General features: G+C 34.3%; 2 protein-coding genes across 8 annotated transcripts in view; one reads left to right on the top strand and one right to left on the bottom strand.

Moving 5' to 3' along the window:
* LOC125276421 (arginyl-tRNA--protein transferase 1) overlaps nt 1–12,016 on the bottom strand; it is a 128,800-nt gene extending 116,784 nt beyond the window's left edge. For 3 of the 5 annotated variants that reach the window (XM_048203866.1, XM_048203864.1, XM_048203863.1), the window contains exons 1-5: nt 9,379–9,535; nt 4,980–5,043; nt 2,121–2,183; nt 1,833–1,948; nt 762–959 (exon numbers count right to left, since the gene is read on the bottom strand). In XM_048203866.1, coding sequence (XP_048059823.1) covers nt 762–959; nt 1,833–1,948; nt 2,121–2,183; nt 4,980–5,043; nt 9,379–9,478 — 541 coding nt within the window. In that variant the 5' untranslated portion in view covers nt 9,479–9,535. Of the gene's footprint in view, nt 1–761; nt 960–1,832; nt 1,949–2,120; nt 2,184–4,979; nt 5,044–9,378; nt 9,536–11,660 lie in introns of those variants that run through there. The other 2 variants (XM_048203867.1, XM_048203865.1) reach the window with 1 other exon arrangement.
* A 4,184-nt stretch (nt 12,017–16,200) lies between these two features.
* Nucleotides 16,201–19,058, top strand: part of tmem63ba (transmembrane protein 63Ba) — a 42,630-nt gene continuing 39,772 nt past the window's right edge. For 2 of the 3 annotated variants that reach the window (XM_048203869.1, XM_048203871.1), the window contains exon 1: nt 16,207–16,498. The gene's annotated coding sequence lies outside the window, so the exon portion shown is untranslated. Of the gene's footprint in view, nt 16,499–19,058 lie in introns of all 3 variants that reach the window. The other variant, XM_048203870.1, reaches the window with a different exon arrangement.

A 19,058-nucleotide genomic window follows, 5' to 3' on the forward strand; every position in this document is an offset into this window, starting at 1 on the left:
TCCATTAAATGTTTTGTTTTTGTTTTTTTCAGAAATTCTATGTTGTGTATTTTAATTTTTTCTGGCAATCAAATGAAGGCATAAAACATTAATTTAATTTATCTTTTGAAATTAAACACTTTTTTGTCAAACAAAGTGCTACACAACAGAGATTTACTGTTATAATTAAAACATGGAAGATAAATTGTGATTATTACTTAAGGAATAAAGTTTTCATAATAATATAATTATTGTAAGTATTATTATTAAATTGAGACATGGCTAAATTCTACTGGTCAACAGTAATATATTTCTGTCACCATTTCTTCAAGTGACGGGCTGCCGAGTTTATGATATGGCAATAGTTTTTCTCAAATGAAACTGTAAAATGCTCATGAAGTGATTTTGAGAGCGGCTCTGGAGATGAAGGTCACGTGTGTCTTCATATAGCGAGGCGGAAGAGGCAGAAACACCTCGAGCGTCATGTGTGCGTCTGCACCATTCATTCACATGCAGGATTCACATTTAAATAGTCTTTTTGCGGTTTAATATTCACAAATACTAGTCTATTTTGCAATTTGATTTTAGTGTACTAACCTACTTTTTATTTTTTCATCAAAAATTTGACATGAAATTCCGAAACCATTTCATGTTATGCTGTAAATTCCGTTTTTATGACTGGATTCAGTGATTCCGTCCGTGTTTTCTGCATCGCTGGCTGACAATCAATCAATCGCTACTAATCGCTGTTATTTGAGACTTAAATGAGTGTAGAGACTGACCTGGTTTGGGCGTAACACTTGAGGTTTTCTCAGCTGAAGCGGGCGCTGCGTCTTCTCTGGGTGTTGTGGGTGCAGTGGAGTTGGTGGAGTCTGTGTCTGGGCTGGTGGCGATGTCTTGTACTTCACTATGGTCTATTTTCAGTGGATCTTCAGGAGGTGGTCGAACACCTTCTTCATGCACAGAGTCCATCGGCTCTCCTAAAGAATCAACACATGTTAAGATGGCCATCATCACAATGCCATCTACTACAGGGATTCACTCCAATCACACTGCTACTTGGAGCCATCAAATTATCTAAGCCAGTGTTTCTCAAAAGCATTGTGAGCCTAAGTTGATTATAAACCATCTGCACCAAAAGGACTCTACGATCTGCTTAGGCTTACAATGCATTTGGGAAACACAGCCCAGATCATTTGAAAAGAAAACCACAATTGGGTGCATTAACATACAAATTTAAAGGGTGTTTAATTGAATGTCTAAAAGGTATGAAATGGATATTGTACTTGCAAATGAATTTTTTTTCATGCCCAACACCACACAAACAAATTGAACACAAAAAACACGTGTAGAAAAAGACAAAACGAGAACAAAATAGCGAAATATGGGAGAGATGACACATGATGCCTTGGTGATAGGAGGGGCGTCTGGTTAACGTCTGGCCGACAGCACAGAAAGCGCACCTGACAGAAACGACTGGGTTTTTCCTGCAGCTATAGCCACTGTCCTCTGAAGTATGGAAGAGAAGGGCTTTAGACGACCTTTGAGTTCTTCTAAAACTCCTGGGATGGCATATTAAATCAGACCAGACCACAAGATATAAGATACAGACAGAGGCTATACCTGTAGAAAACACTGCCTTGGGGATGCAACTCGTCTTACCTTGGCTCAAATTAAGACTGGGCTATATACTGAGTCGGATATATTCAGATATGATCATGTTGCCAAGGTAAGAGTGATGTAATGAGACGTTTAAATAAAAACTTTTTGTGCATTATAAAATGGACAGTTTGAAATATTAAGTGGCATTTCTCATATATCAAAATGTCTCATTATAAATGGCACGCGCTCACCTTCATGTCCCTCATCACACCGCTCTACTGGCATCTCTCCTTTGGAGAGAAACTTGTTCACCCTCTTCAAGGTCTTTTTGTGAGTCTTTGACGGATGGAAGTTCAAGGCATGGCACCTGCCGAACAGTAAGTCCAGCAACATATTCACGTATAAAGAAAGACCAAACACACATAATTTGTTTCCTAAATTATGCACATTTAAGAATATCACTCAACAGTCAAATTTAACTATAACATATTCATTTGAATATATCACAGAGTATCCTATTTACACAAGCAAGCATTTACCTGATGGTGTACTGTGGGCAGCATGTCTTGTTCATGATTGGCTTGTAAACATATTTGCCACTTCTAAACAAACAAACAAACAAAAAAAACAGGAAAAAACAAAGGAGAGATCAATTTAATTTAATAAATGTGATAAAATCACAATTTTCACTCATCAATAAACCAATTAATTAATCATCCCTTCATGCATGAAGTGACAACCTCAGTCAGGATTGTTCTCCCTGTGGTTTTCATTGCATGTAAAGCAAGATCTGAACTTTACACATTTTTCTATGAGATTTTCAGATATCCACTTGAGTGGACAGTATGCGTTTTTGGTTTTAGCAGAAGAGACACTGTATTAAACATAATACAGTAATAAAACAGTAATGCTGTGTATTTAACAACTCAATGAGTAAAATTACATAAAATCATGTGAAAACTATAAAATATATACCAAAAATATAATACAGCTATAATGCATACAATTGCAAATGCAAATGACTTTGCTCCTGTTCGACGAGCAGACGGAGAACAACACTTAATACAGTTAAACGTTGCATGTCTTTGATATCAGAACATGAAGACGTGATTCCATCAACGTAATCAGATTACTTTTTCAATGTAATGAGTAAAGTAACACATTACAAGTAACGTGCATTACATAACCAGATTACTTTTTGATGTTACGAGTAAATTAACGCATTACACGTTACATGCAATACATAACCAGATTACTTTTTCGTGTTACGATTAAAGCAATGCATTACAAGTAACGTGCATTACGTAATCAGATTACTTTTTTGATGTAACAAGTAACGCATTACATAACCAGATAACTTTTTTGACATTACAAGTAAAGTAGTGCATTACAAGTAACATGCATTACATAACCAGATTACTTTTTTGATGTTACGAGTAAATTAACGCACTACACATTACATGCAATACATAACCAGATTACTTTTTTCGTGTTACAATTAAAGCAATGCATTACAAGTAATGTGCATTACGTAATCAGATTACTTTTTTGATGTTACGATTAAAGCAATGCATTACAAGTAATGTGCATTACGTAATCAGATTACTTTTTTGATGTTACGATTAAAGCAATGCATTACAAGTAACATGCATTACATAACCAGATTACTTTTTTGATGTTACGAGTAAATTAACGCACTACACATTACATGCAATACATAACCAGATTACTTTTTTGATGTTACGAGTAAATTAACGCACTACACATTACATGCAATACATAACCAGATTACTTTTTTCGTGTTACAATTAAAGCAATGCATTACAAGTAATGTGCATTACGTAATCAGATTACTTTTTTGATGTTACGATTAAAGCAATGCATTACAAGTAATGTGCATTACGTAATCAAATTACTTTTTTGATGTAATGAGTAAAGTAACACATTACAAGTAACATGTATTACATAACCAGATTACTTTTTGATGTTACGAGTAAATTAACGCACTACACATTACATGCAATACATAACCAGATTACTTTTTTGATGTTACGATTAAAGCAATGCATTACAAGTAATGTGCATTACGTAATCAGATTACTTTTTTGATGTTACGATTAAAGCAATGCATTACAAGTAATGTGCATTACGTAATCAGATTACTTTTTTAAAGTTACAAGTAAAGTAATGCATTACATAACCAGATAACTTTTTTGACATTACAAGTAAAGTAGTGCATTACAAGTAACATGCAATACATAACCAGATTACTTTTTTGATGTTACGATTAAAGCAATGCATTACAAGTAATGTGCATTATGTAATCAGATTACTTTTTTAAAGTTACAAGTAAAGTAATGCATTACCTAACCAGATAACTTTTTTGACATTACAAGTAAAGTAGTGCATTACAAGTAACATGCAATACATAACCAGATTACTTTTTTGATGTTACGATTAAAGCAATGCATTACAAGTAATGTGCATTACGTAATCAAATTACTTTTTTGATGTAATGAGTAAAGTAACACATTACTAGTAACATGCATTACATAACCAGATTACTTTTTTCGCGTTACGATTAAAGCAATGCATTACAAGTAATGTGCATTATGTAATCAGATTACTTTTTTAAAGTTACAAGTAAAGCAACGCATTACAAGTAACGTGCATTACATAACCAGATAACTTTTTTGACATTGCGAGTAAAGTAGTGCGTTACAAGTTGCATGCAATACATAACCAGATTACTTTTTGGTGTTATGATTAAAGCAATGCATTACAAGCAATGTGCATTAAGTAATACGATTACTTTTTGAAGTATTGAGTAAAATAACCATTACATTTATCATTACATCAAAAAAGTAATCTGATTATGTGAAGTAACGCATTACAAGTAACGTGCCACACAAATCCATTTATTTACAGCCAAAAAAGTTACTGTAATAGTATGAACTGTAGCTGAATTTCAACTCCTTAGTTGTTACTAGATGTTACATTTTTTTTAACTATAAGAGTCTCTTAGGATAGAAGGAATGGATGGGTATTTCAGAGCAACTTCTGACTGGCCATCGGACATCTTGCCAAATATATCCCGATTAAAAAGTGGTTTCATGTTGACTTTGAACCACTTTCTTCAAGAAACTCAGTCGGTGTGCCTGTCAAGTGAATGAAAAAGCCATTCATCCTGTTTGAAGAAGTCTGTGAGACTGAGCTCAGGGGAGTATCCCTGAATCTGTCACTGTGTTAAGCTCATTACACTGCATCCTGTTAATGTGTAAAAGTGTTTCCTGCTAAGACATTATGCAAGAAATCCTATTCATGATGTAAAGTCAAGTCAAAAGACTGTATTATAAAACACTCATTAGAATTTAACAGTTCAGAGGTCATTTCAGCACCTTCTCCAGCCTCTGTCGATGAGATCTTGGTAGTCCTGCACTGTCATAGTATGGGACCACATGCCTAGAGAGAGAAGAACAACGTTTAGAAAACATACAACGTATCAAGGCAAACCTCTGAAACAAACACACGCATGATCATGAGAACAGGAGGACATGTGATCCTTCCGAGCCTCAAACGGACCCCGGACAGCGAAGCACTCTGACACACAGTTCAGGAAGGGAAAATGTTTCCTTTGACGTCATGGAGAATTAAGCTCCCACACAAGGACACGTATAGGACATCTGTTCTCAAAGCTTTGAGAATCTTCTCGGTTTTTGGCTGTGGGGTTGAGATGTCTCTTTATGTAGATTGAGCTATAATGCATTCAATATAAACACTGAGGAGAATGTCAGATTAAAGAGACTTTATCACTACCTTGTGGACTAAAAACATAAAGATTACAAACACACAATATCGACAAGACATTAAAAAAAGACACATATTCACAACTAAAAAAATGAGCAATATTAATATTGATAACAAGAGGGCAGGACGTCTGATATATAAATGTGAAATAGGCCAGAAAACAAATACAATAATTATGACATTTTAGATATACTCATATCCATCTTTTATATAATATTTAGTCAAAATTGACTAACAAATATTTCAAAAGAGAAATGACTGATAAGTTTGATGGTAGATTTTGGGACTGACACAAGGGGGTGCTAATGCTCCTCTAATCTGCCAAGGAGGAATGGCTAGAGGACAATCAGTTGATTTATTACTTGTAAAATTAATGTTCAGAATCTCCATATATAAAATTGAGAATCTAGCACTTTCCCTTCAACATTTTAGGAGCATGATTTATTCTGATGATTTTTATAAAACTGTTCTGATTTGAATCTATTTTAAAGTTGGGAATCTGATTTTGGAACACTAAGGAGGATTTGCTCAAAAAAACTCTTATATAAATGTGAAATTATCAAAATAAATCACAATTTTAAAAAATCTAGAATCCAGGCCAGGGAAAGCAGGCCCTCACTGCGGTCTACAGGTCAAGCCAATGGCTCTCAGAGCACAAACAAACAAATGGTTCAATAGAACAGAACACAATCCAGAAAGACCCATTATGCAACATCAGTCAGATCACCGCAACAACAGGAACAAGAGGTTTGTTTGGACTCGACTTATCATCCATTAATCTAACCCTTACAGGCACCTGTACTTCAGAACAACACAGTAGCTACTGATTCAGTTTGAGGAAGATAAACAAGCTGGTAACAAGCCCTGAAAAGATTGAAAAGGCGAGTAATCATTTGCATGATCTCCTCATCAAAAAATAAATAAATAAAATATATATATCATCTTTGGTTAAAGGGTTAGTTGACCCAAAAATGAATTACTCACCCTCATGTCGTTCCACACCCGTAAGAACTTCATTCATCTTCAGAACACAAATTAAGATATTTTTGATGAAATCCGATGGCTCTGTGAGGCCTCCATTGACAACAGTTTCAGTGCCCAGAAAGCTACTAAAAACATATTTAAATCAGTTCATGTGACTACAGTGGTTCAACTTTAATGTTATAAAGCAACGAGAATACTTTTTGTGCGCCAAAAAAAACAAAATAGCAACTTTATTCAACAATATCTAGTGATGGATGATCTCAAAAAACTACTTCATGAAGCTTTACAAATCTTTTGTTTCGAATCACTGATTCGGAGCGTGTATCAAACTGCCAAAGTCACGTGAACCATTGAAATTTCGAAACACCTATGACGTAACAAAGCATTTATTGAAATCACGTGACTTTGGCAGTTTGATACACGCTCCGAATCAGTGATTCGAAACAAAAGATTCGTAAAGCTTCATGAAGCAGTGTTTTGAAATCGGCCATCACTAAATAAGTTGTTATTTTGTTTTGTTTTTTGGTGCACAAAAAAATTCTCGTGGCTTTATAATATCAATATTGAACCACTGTACTCACATGAACTGATTTAAATATGTCTTTAGTACATTAATGGATCTTGAGAGAGGAAATGTCATTGCTGGCTATGCAGGCCTCACTGAGCCATCGGATTTCATCAAAAATATCTTAATTTGTGTTCTGAAGGTTGGTGTGAAACGACATGAGGGAGAGTAATTAATGACATTATTTTCATTTTTGGGTGAACTAACCCTTTAAGCATTAGCCAGGTATTATGCAATCTGCAATCTAAATTTGATGGAGAGTTATAAAGTCAAAAGTTCATGACAAGTCATTCACCTCTAGATAGTCCTGGATTTTTACTAGAGTGCTGATATCTGTGATAATTGTCTAGTATACTTTGCAAAGAAACTTGTGCACAGTTCAACTTCCAAATAGGAGATAAAATGGTATTAAAAAGTCAAGATGAAACCAAAACTAACTCCAATCACTTCCTCAATGCACTTCAATCTTCATTTAGTTTTCATCAACTTGCTCCAACTCTGAAAGTTGTTTTTCTTTTCAACTGACATAATCAAGCCCTCTTACACTGTATATATTTGAACACCTCAGCTCCATTCTTGTTCTTTAGAACTTCCGCATTAATATAAGCCAGCTGGAAAACTTCCAGTGAGAGTCATGTGCTGGTGTGTTGAGCATCAGTAGTGTAATACTTAGTTTATAATCAGAATATAGTCACTTAAATAGTCAGGCATAGCATTAATTTACTTATTCAAACGTAAGACAGCATAAAAAATAAATAAATAAAGATGTACCTCATTGTTCCTCCTCAGCTAAATTCAATTAAACCATCAGTTTTCACACTTTTATGTGAAAAAAAGTTTCAAAAATTAAATATTTATTGTGCACTTTAGTTAGATTAATTGAATAAAATGTGTGTTTTCACAAGTGTGCTGAAATCATTGATCTTGCGCTGCTCTGACTGACAGCTGCTGTGATTAAAGAGAGTGCGACGCTCGCTTTCTGTGTCATTCATTCACAAGAAAAGTTATTGTTTTTCATCAGATTTTTTGAGTATTTCTTACTTCACATTGACAAAATGTATTTTTAAACCTAGTTATTTTATAATGTTTAATAATTAGTCAAAAACGAAGTGAAAAACGATGAGGAAATGACTGATATATGCGCAAATAAATGCTACTTTGCCACCACCTGCTGGTTAAAGTGGTAATTATTGTCTTTTTTTATTTTTAAAAAAAGTGTTGAATTTCTCACATTTTGAAACATTCGGTTTTACAATTGATACAATCTCAGAAGGATGAACAAATAATGTTTGTGGTCATCACATTAAAAATAACATTTGAAGTGCTGGAAAAAATGTGACACGGTTTATTTAATTACACACACGGCGTTTTTAAATGCTCCCAATAGCTTCGTTTTTATTGCAATCAATAAAACTGGTTTATTGGCAAATTAGGTAAGTGTGATAACTGCATTAAAATATGAATACAACATTAAAAAAGTCAACCATTGATGGTTTTGTGTCGATGTACAGCGACTACAGAATGAACAGTTCACCGGAAATGCCTGAGCTGGCTTAACCACAACCAGGAAGTAACCGTGCATATAGTCCATTGGAAATGCATCACATCATAAAAGTAAAATATGTTGCAAACTGCATTTCATGTTGACTTTAAAAGGTTCTGATACTTCCTTTAACTTTCATATATTTGAAAGTGAAAGCAATGAATGAAACTCTATTCTCAAATGTGTGATGGCGGCCTATGAGTGTAAATAATAATAAATATAATTTAATTAATAAATAATGAATAAAAATAGTAATAAATAAGATTAAAAAGATTAAAAAAAGTAAATAAATACTATAATGAATAGAAAACATATAAAAAATGTTCCAGATAATATTTCATACATAATTAATATATAGATATCATCATCATCTATGATCTGTGACATCTAAAAGGCTGAAATCCTGCTATAATACAGTAAATAGTAGAGTAAATGTATATTTTATAAACTGGCTGTCTAAATTACACAAAATAGGCACTTATTAAACTTCACTTTATTATAAGATAAATAAACAGTTAAAGCATACAGAATCACTGTTTTTGTAAAGATCACTTCTTGCAAAAACAAAAATGGCACATAGGAGGAAATGAACAAACATAAACATTAATTATTAATATTCTGATGTTGAATATTCAATGATAGGAAACGTTTGTCTGACAGCTGAGAAGGTCTTTACAGATTATAAGACCATCTTACTGTTTATAATTAACTTGACAATTAAGTAACTCATTTGGAACTATATAATTAATACTATAATACTAATAAAGCGTTTAAACATTTGACAAACTATGCTAATCAGTTCAAAGCTAGTCCAAACAGACCGGCTTCCCTCAAACGTTCAGTCGATTCACTGATATATTGACCATAATCCATCAGTAACAGATCAATGCTCGCTCACCGTGTGAGAAATTGCCATTTTCATGTTTACAGTAACCGCAGCGATAGCCGTCATCTCCCCCGAAATACTCCACTATACTGTAAGATCCACCCGCTGCCATTTCCACACTCGCTCAGCTGCAGCATTAGCGAACCCTACTATTGGATAGGCCTGCTCATGAATATTAATTAGGCTGCGTGACGTTCGCCCAGCGCGCCTGTTTGATTGGTCGGATTTTCTGAAAAACCGCCGTTAGTAGGTAGGCGCAGGAATACTAATACAATTATTAACCCTCTGTGGTACGGTGTTGCAACATGGTCTATTTTAGTTTGTTTTTAATAAAATAAGGCACCAATTGGTTGATGAAACATATCTCAGGACAGAATAACTCAAATACTAATTAATAAAAGTGCAAAAATGACCAAAAACATGAGTCCATTTTGTGTCCTGTTTCAGCACGTGCACGTTTTCTCCAATGAAAAGTGCTTTTTTCACTTGTTTGTATCTATTTAATCACCTTCAAAAAATACGAGTCGCCTTCATTGGCAAGTGAAGAAGTATTTTAAGAACTTTACATTATATATCATCAAATGTTTTAGAGAAAATAACAAAAAAACTGTGTGTTGCCTCAAGGCAACATCGTACCTTAAATGGTTAGTTCACCCAAAATTTAATAATTTTTTATTACTCACCCTCATGTCGTTCCACACCCGTAAGACCTTCGTTCATCTTCAAAACACAAATTAAGATATTTTTGATGAAATCCGATGGCTCCGTGAGGCCTGAGCAATGACATTTCCTCTCTCAAGATCCATTAATGCACTAAAAACATATTTAAATCAGTTCATGTGAGTACAGTGGTTCAATATTAATATTATAAATCGACGAGAATATTTTTGGAGCGCCAAAAAAACAAATAACGACTTATATAGTGATGACCGATTTCAAAATACTGCTTCAGGAAGATTCGGAGTGTTATGAATCTTTTGTGTCGAATCATGATTCGAATCGCGTGTCAAACTGCTGAAATCATGTGACTTTGGCGCTCCGAACCGCTGATTCATAACGCTCCGATTTAAATATGTTTTTAGTACATTAATGGATCTTGAGAGAGGAAATGTCATTGCTCAGGCCTCACGGAGCCATCGGATTTCATCAAAAATATCTTAATTTGTGTTTTGAAGATGAACGAAGGTCTTACGGGTGTGGAACGACATGAGGGTGAATAATTAATGACATTATTTTAATTTTTGTGTGAACTAACCCTTTAATGGAATCGCATAAGGCCATACAGTCATAATAGGTTTGAATACAAATGTATTATATTTGTAAGGAAAAGAATTAGAATTATCTTAATATATTTGCATTTTCACATGATTTTGTAATGCACTTATAAGAATAGTAATTCACATACTATATCTGCATATATTATGATCTGCACATGTTCTATAGCACTTCAGAAAGGTAAAAAAACACAGGTAGCACTGGCAGTTAATGAGGGTGAGGATGAGGAGTTATACTGTGATGAGGAAGATGAAATCATAGTGACAGTCCGTCATGGAGAGAGAGAAGATGGAGATGAGGATGAAGATGGATATGATAACTTGATATAGTAATATAATAATATGATGGTTTGGTAATATTTGTGTTCCACTATGGTACAAAGTTGCCTGAGGGCAACAGCTGGATATAAAATGTAACTTTTTATTAAATATGAAACTTTTAATACATAAAAAACTAGATAAATTTGTTTGTTCGAGTGTCTATAAATATAATAAATACATTTATTTTTCTACATGAAAATGCCAAATGTTTAATTTTTTCCATTGTGGTACAATGTTGCCTCGAGGCAACAAACTTATAAAAATTAAATAAATTAAAAAATTATGAAAATGTTTATTGATATTGTTAAAGTGTCCAATTTTAAGCAGGAAAAACACAAATTTTTTCCTCATTGATATATTGCGTACCATAGAGGGTTAATATTAATGAGGTTACGTGATTGGACGTCCTAAAAAGTCAAGAAAACGACGTCACCATGACATAGTTAATATTCATGAACAAAACATTCACCGTAGTAGGATCATGGATTCGAGCGCTTTAAACATGACCTGGAAGCACAGATTTACATTTCCTGTAGTGGTAAAAGCCCCCTACTGGCGAGAAAGTAATAAAACATTAATGATTCAAAACTATCGCTGTTTGCCTTACAAAATAATGTAACTTGTTTTGTTTGTACTGTACACGGAAGTGTGTTTGTAATTAATTAATTTGTTATCTGTGTTTATTTAAGCTTCACTTACCGTATGAGGCTTTCCCTCCTTCATTCCCACAGTAGCCACAGCGATATCCACACTTGACTCCTTTGAGCTCCACTATGCTGTGCATATCCCAAGGGATCCGTCTTGCTGACGACTATATTATGTGCCATGCAAATAATAATAAAAATAAATACTGGAAAATCGCCCTGTCTGATAAGTTCGGTGTAAATTTGTTTACATGCAGCCTGTGATGACGCATTCAAAACATCAGAAACACGTGAGCTTAAATTAAATCACAATTATCTAAATAAGAAGCGAAATATTCACAAAATATCGAAAACACCGAGACGCGACAGCTCTACAAAACAAGAACATGATCGAAGGATGGGAATGTTTACATAGCCACTAGATGGCAGTACTACTTTATTCATAAATATTGTTTATTAAGACCTTTTTTTAAATATTTTAATTTTTTTATCTTATTTTATTCAATTCTTAGCGCATTACTTTAATCCTATTTTATTGTTATTTATTATTGTAATATTGTACACTAAAAAACTGCTGGGTTAAAAACAACCCAAGTTGGGTTAAAAATGGACAAACCCAGTTATTGGGTTATTTTGACCCAGCAGTTGGGTTAAATGTTTGATCAACCTGCTGGGTCGTTTTATTTAACTCAACTATTGTTTAAAAATTACTATATGTCTGACTTAAAATGAACTTAAAATCAGACACATAATTACTAGAGGCAACAATAATAATCAAAATGTGAACATTTATTAATAAGAAATTTAATAAATGTTTATTGTTTAATTATTATTCATTAAACTTATTAATAAATGTTAATTTCCAACATAGCAAGCAATACAGTAATTTTTAAACAATAGTTGAGTTAAATAAAACTACCCAGCAGGTTGGGCAAACATTTAACCCAACCACTGGGTTAAAACTTTTTTTTATTATTATTTTTATATATAAATGCTTTATTCAGTAAAAAAACAAAAATAAATAAATAACAGCAGCAAGAAATTCAGTAAAAACATATACATTACAAAAAAAAATAACAATAGTACAAAAAAAATAATAAACCAATTTAAAGAACAATAATAAATTAAAGACATATAATACAAGGATAAATAACTATATACACAGGGGTATTGAAATCAAATGCATAAATACAAAGATTCTTACAAAGGATAGAATTTCAAGGCCTTACAGGAGTCTGTAGTCTTTTTTGCTTTGGTGTTCCTTACACCCTCCAATGATTTAAGATAATGACAAAGCTCAAATTTAAACTGTATTAAACTAGGTGTATTTTTTGCCCACTGACATTTATGAATATGATATTTCCCTAAAATAATAAACAAATTAAGAACAAAACAAATTCTCTTTTCTAGAGATCTCCTTAAAAAAGACCTCAAAATCACACCAGAACAATTTAGTGCAAATACACTTAAAAAACCACTGGGTCAAAACAAAGACTATAGAATAACACAAGACGCGTCACTCGTATTGTTTTGAATGGGGGAAAGTGCAACGCGCAATATAGCGGAATAAGTCCCGCCTTCTAAATAAGAGCCAATCGCTGATTGGTAATGTCATCGCGTCACTGCAGCGGCCGTTAGAAGCTCCGGTTCCTATAGAAACTGTCAGACGCGCGATTCCTATAGAGACGCGCATTTAGGACTGCACATGCGCATTAGTTTGATCCAGCCAGAAAAACAGTTTTTTGTCATGATTCAAGCGTTTAGAAACAGAATTTATGAGACAGCTGTCAGATTTCACTGGTGATTTCAAATATGAAATTTAATCGAAAGCTTGGCGAACAGCTTTGGAGAATTTAATGTTTCCCCATTCAAAGAGATAGGAGCTGCACTTGCATGCCCGAGAGGCGTTTCAAAGATAGCCAAAGTCCCTTTAAGACCAATGCGCATGTGCAGAAGGCGGGACTTATTCCACCATATTGTGCGTTGCACTTTCTCCCATTCAAAACAATACGAGAAAAGTCTTTGGTTAAAACAACCCATTCACTGGGTTTGTCCATTTTCTACGGAGCCCCACACATGACATGCAAGAAAAAAATTAAATTGTGTGCACGATTTACTAATTCGTTCCCTCGATTTACAAATTTTTGCGCATGATTTACTAATTAGTTTCCTCGATTTACTAATTCATTCCCTTGATTTACTAATTTGGTCCCTCGATTTATTAATTTGTGTGCACGATTTACTAATTCGTTCCCTCGATTTACTAATTCGTTCCCTCGATTTACTAATTCGTTTCCTCGATTTATTAATTCGTTCCCTCGATTTACTAATTTGTGCGCATGAATTACTAATTAGTTCCCTCGATTTACTAATTTGTGCGCACGATTTACTAATTCGTTCCCTCGATTTACTGATTCGTTCCCTCGATTTACTAATTCGTTCCTTCGATTTACTAATTCATTCCCTTGATTTACTAATTTGGTCCCTCGATTTATTAATTTGTGTGCACGATTTACTAATTCGTTCCCTCGATTTACTAATTTGTGCACACTAATTACTAATTCGTTCACTCGATTTACTAATTTGGTCCCTCGATTTATTAATTTGTGCGCACGAATTACTAATTCGTTCCCTCGATTTACTAATTCATTCCCTTGATTTACTAATTTGGTCCCTCGATTTATTAATTTGTGCACACTAATTACTAATTCGTTCACTCGATTTACTAATTTGGTCCCTCGATGTATTAATTTGTGTGCACAATTTACTAATTCGTTCCCTCGATTTACTAATTTGGTCCCTCGATGTATTAATTTGTGTGCACAATTTACTAATTCATTCCCTTGATTTACTAATTTGGTCCCTCGATTTACTAATTTGTGCACACTAATTACTAATTCGTTCACTCGATTTACTAATTTGGTCCCTCGATGTATTAATTTGTGTGCACAATTTACTAATTCGTTCCCTCGATTTACTAATTTGTGCGCACGAATTACTAATTTGGTCCGTCGATTTACTAATTTGTGTGCACGATTTACTAATTCGTTCCCTCGATTTACTAATTCGTTCCCTCGTTTTACTGATTCGTTCCCTCGATTTACTAATTCGTTCCCTCGATTTACTGATTCCTTCCCTCGATTTACTAATTCGTTCCCTCGATTTACTGATTCGTTCCCTCGATTTACTAATTCGTTCCCTCGATTTACTGATTCCTTCCCTCGATTTACTAATTCGTTCCCTCGATTTACTGATTCGTTCCCTCGATTTACTAATTCGTTCCCTCGATTTACTGAGTCGTTCCCTCGATTTACTAATTCGTTCCCTCGTTTTACTGATTCGTTCCCTCGATTTACTAATTCGTTCCCTCGATTTACTGATTCGTTCCCTCGTTTTACTGATTCGTTCCCTCGATTTACTAATTCGTTCCCTCGATTTACTAATTCGTTCCCTCGATTTACTAATTCGTTCCCTCGATTTACTGATTCCTTCCCTCGATTTACTAATTCGTTCCCTCGATTTACTGATTCGTTCCCTCGATTTACTGATTCATTCCCTCGATTTACTGAGTCGTTCCCTCGATTTACTAATTCGTTCCCTCGTTTTACTGATTCGTTCCCTCGATTTACTAATTCGTTCCCTCGATTTACTGATTCGTTCCCTCGATTTACTGATTCGTTCCCTCGATTTACTGATTCGTTCCCTCGATTTACTAATTCGTTCCCTCGATTTACTAATTCGTTCCTTCGATTTACTGATTCATTCCCTCGATTTACTAATTCGTTCCTTCGATTTACTAATTCGTTCCCTAGATTTACTAATTTGTTTCCTCGATTTACTAATTCGTTCCCTCGATTTACTAATTCGTTCCCTAGATTTACTAATTCGTTCCCTCGATTTACTAATTTGTTCCCTTGATTTACTGATTCGTTCCCTCGATTTACTGATTCGTTCCCTCGATTTACTAATTCGTTCCTTCGATTTACTAATTCGTTCCTTCGATTTACTAATTCGTTCCCTCGATTTACTAATTCGTTCCCTAGATTTACTAATTCGTTCCCTCGATTTACTAATTCGTTCCCTAGATTTACTAATTTGTTTCCTCGATTTACTAATTCATTCCCTCGATTTACTAATTTGTGCACACAAACTATTTACTAATTGGACATGGACATGATTTATAAATCAAGGGAACGAACGATTTAGCCTACTATTTTTTTCCTGCATGTCATGTAGTTAATTTAACATCTGTAACCGGGTTGTTTTTAACCCAGCATTTTTTAGAGCATACATTTATTTTTCTTGTCATTACTTGTTTTGTGTACAACGCTTTGGCAATATTATATGTAAACATAACCATGCCAATTATATACTTTGAATTGGCTAAAAAAAAAAGTGCATTAAATATGTGTAGAAAGATACGTTTCTGTTTCTGCTGACTTTAACAATAGATTTCAAGCTAAATTTCTGCATAACAACCGCCACCAGGTGACAAATCCATTTAAAAAGAACGAATGTGACCGAACGATTCCGAGCAATTCCGAACGCGATCAACAGAATTCGGAAGCGGAGTCGAATATGACCGAAAGAATCCGAACATACCCGAGCATGGACGACGCCCCAGCTGAGAAACAGTTCGTGGGTTGCCTATCAACCATACATACACCGTCACCGGCCCGATCCATTACAGCCATGCTAGGGCTTGTTGAGTGTCAGTGTCGTAGATGAGACACTAACTGAATGATGGCCTAATCTTCAGCGTTTAGTTTTTCCCAACACTACTAAACCTTCCCGAGGAAATCCTGAACTGGAATTTTGTTATTATTACGGTTATTTTGGGATATTACAGCAGTAGCTAACCGAGAGCTATTTGGCTTTGACCACTCCGGCCAGGTGAGTTAACTTAACTTGTACCATCTGAACTAACTAGTTTGAGTGTTGTCAGTCTGATCATTGCGGTGGATAAATTTAGTATAAGTAAATTTATACCAATGTTAAATAATTTAACCCGGTTGATGAGAAATCACAACAAAGTGGCTAACAGTTCGGCTAAGCACATTAGCTGTAGCTAACTGAACAACTATTTAACTTTATTAGGAAGTATTCTTAAGGTAGATCAGTACCTAATTCACTATTTATCTTTTAATGACTAAATATAGTGGTTTCACTCACAAACAGTCTATATGGTTAGTTTGACGTTATGTGGCGTGGATTGATTAGCCTCATCTTCTAGAGACGCAGCTGTTTTTCCAAAAGTCAGTTTTATGTCTATGCTATTTTATTTTATGTGGTTATTTTAGAGTTAGATGTACATGAGATGATATGTGGCATAGCTAATCTGCCGATTAGTGTCAGTCCTCACCGGCATCATGACAGATTATGGCTCTAGTGACACATATTCTGATCCATAGTGTTTTGTAAAACATAAACATTTGTGTATCTAAAGTGTTGTTTTATGTTCGTTTACATTGAATTTGAGCTTCTGGAATTGCAAAATTTACTGGAAATTGCATTAAACAGTCTAGAACAGGTTTTTAAACTGGAGCCACGAGAAAATATAGAAAATTAGGGATGCCCGATATATCGGCCACCATATCAGTATCGGCCAATATATGTTAATTTTTAATGTCGTTATCTGCCCGATAAGAAAATTTGGCCGATATATTAAAGCTGATAAATAATAGATTATTTCCTTCAGATGTGCACTGTTCACAATGATGGTTATGAATTGTTTGAAATATCATTGAAAATCACTTCAAATAGGAAAATACAATAATCTGTCGCAAATCCGTCATATAAGCTACTTAAAATTATAATGATATAACATTATAATAATTGTGTGTTTGGGACATGGCTTTTAATGGTGAGACTTTTTGTTTTTGTAATCAGGCTTTCAAAGATTTTGATTTATCGGCCAATATATCGGTTATCGGTATCGGCCAAAATGTTCATATCAGTGCATCCCTCCCCAAAAATACAAAAAAATAATATAAATTTGATGTAAATAAATAAATACAGTGAGTAGAAAAAATGTCATTTTTAAATTAAAACATAATAAAAATATTTTCCACACCACATTTTTAATATTTTCACAGTATAAATTGGGTCTTTATACATGAACACAAAAACCTGCATTTTAAATTTTAGTATGGGGGTGCTCATCAAATATTGAAAACCCGTGGTCAGAGAGAACAGAAAAGCATGATATTGTAGTTAAATGAGGAATAAAATTATGTGGTTCATTGTTTATTTTGTGCACTAATTACTTCCTTTGACTTTTTCCATCTATGGTAGCTTTCATGTTTCATGTGCCTTGAGTTTAACTAGTTGTTTATTGGTATCCCAGTGACTTTGTGATGCACTGATATGAAAATATTGGCCGATACCGATAATTCTTTATATTGGAAAACCGATAACCGATATATTACCTGATAAATCTAAATCAACATTTTTATATAATTTTTGAGAGCCTGATTACAAAAACAAAAGTCTCACCATTAAAAGCCATGTCTCAAACACATAATTATAAAGTTCTCATTATAATATTATGTAGATTATATGACAGACTTGCACTGTACATGTTGCACTTACTGTATTTCAATCATATTTCAAGCAATTCAAAACTATCATGGTGAACAGTTCACATAGTTATCGGCTTTAATATATCTGCCAAATTTTCTTATCTGGCCAATAACGATAACATTAAAATGAACTTACATCAGCCGATACCGATATGGTGGCCGATATATCGTGCATCCCTATAAAAAACCTTCAGTCTGCCAAAGTTTGATTATCCTGTGATAAATCACTCAGTTCTGTTGCAGTTAGTTGATCTTTGCGTTTGGCCTCTGGAACAGATCTTAGTGCAACGGAAATCAATATATTGAGCTTTGGTGTCTTGGAGGTGGCTTCTAGAAATTGGATACAGTTTTAAAACCATTTCAAAAGGATGAGGGCTTCACTCCAAGTTTAATATTGTCTCAGGAGTCAGAATGAAGTTTACCCTTTGGGCTTGGGTTGGATTTGATAAAACTGAGGAGAATGTCATATCTTACAAAGCTCCTTTCAACCAGGTCTTGTTCAGGAAAGCAACAACTGCTCCTGGGGCTCAGCATACGTTCCATTTGTCACCTCATATCCTGTCTTCTCCCTGACTCAAACGTACAGTTTGCATGGTATAGCAAACAAGATTCAAATGTGCCATCCTCCACGTGAGCCTTAGTAATGTTGCCTTCAGGCTTTGGAGTGCTTTATTAGTGGCCAGTACTAATATTGAGAGCCCAGGGTGAAAGACTGACCATGCTCTAATTGCTGACACAAAATCAACACTTATTTTGTACAATGTCAGCTTAGAATGAACTATTTTGGAAACATAAATGATCATCTAAATGCAATACACCACCTGTGTATTTATGGTGGTTGTCAGTATTATATAGGTACAAAAGAGATTTTA

This window comes from Megalobrama amblycephala, linkage group LG10 (genome assembly GCF_018812025.1).
Source record: "Megalobrama amblycephala isolate DHTTF-2021 linkage group LG10, ASM1881202v1, whole genome shotgun sequence".
NCBI classification, from domain to species: Eukaryota; Metazoa; Chordata; class Actinopteri; order Cypriniformes; family Xenocyprididae; genus Megalobrama; species Megalobrama amblycephala.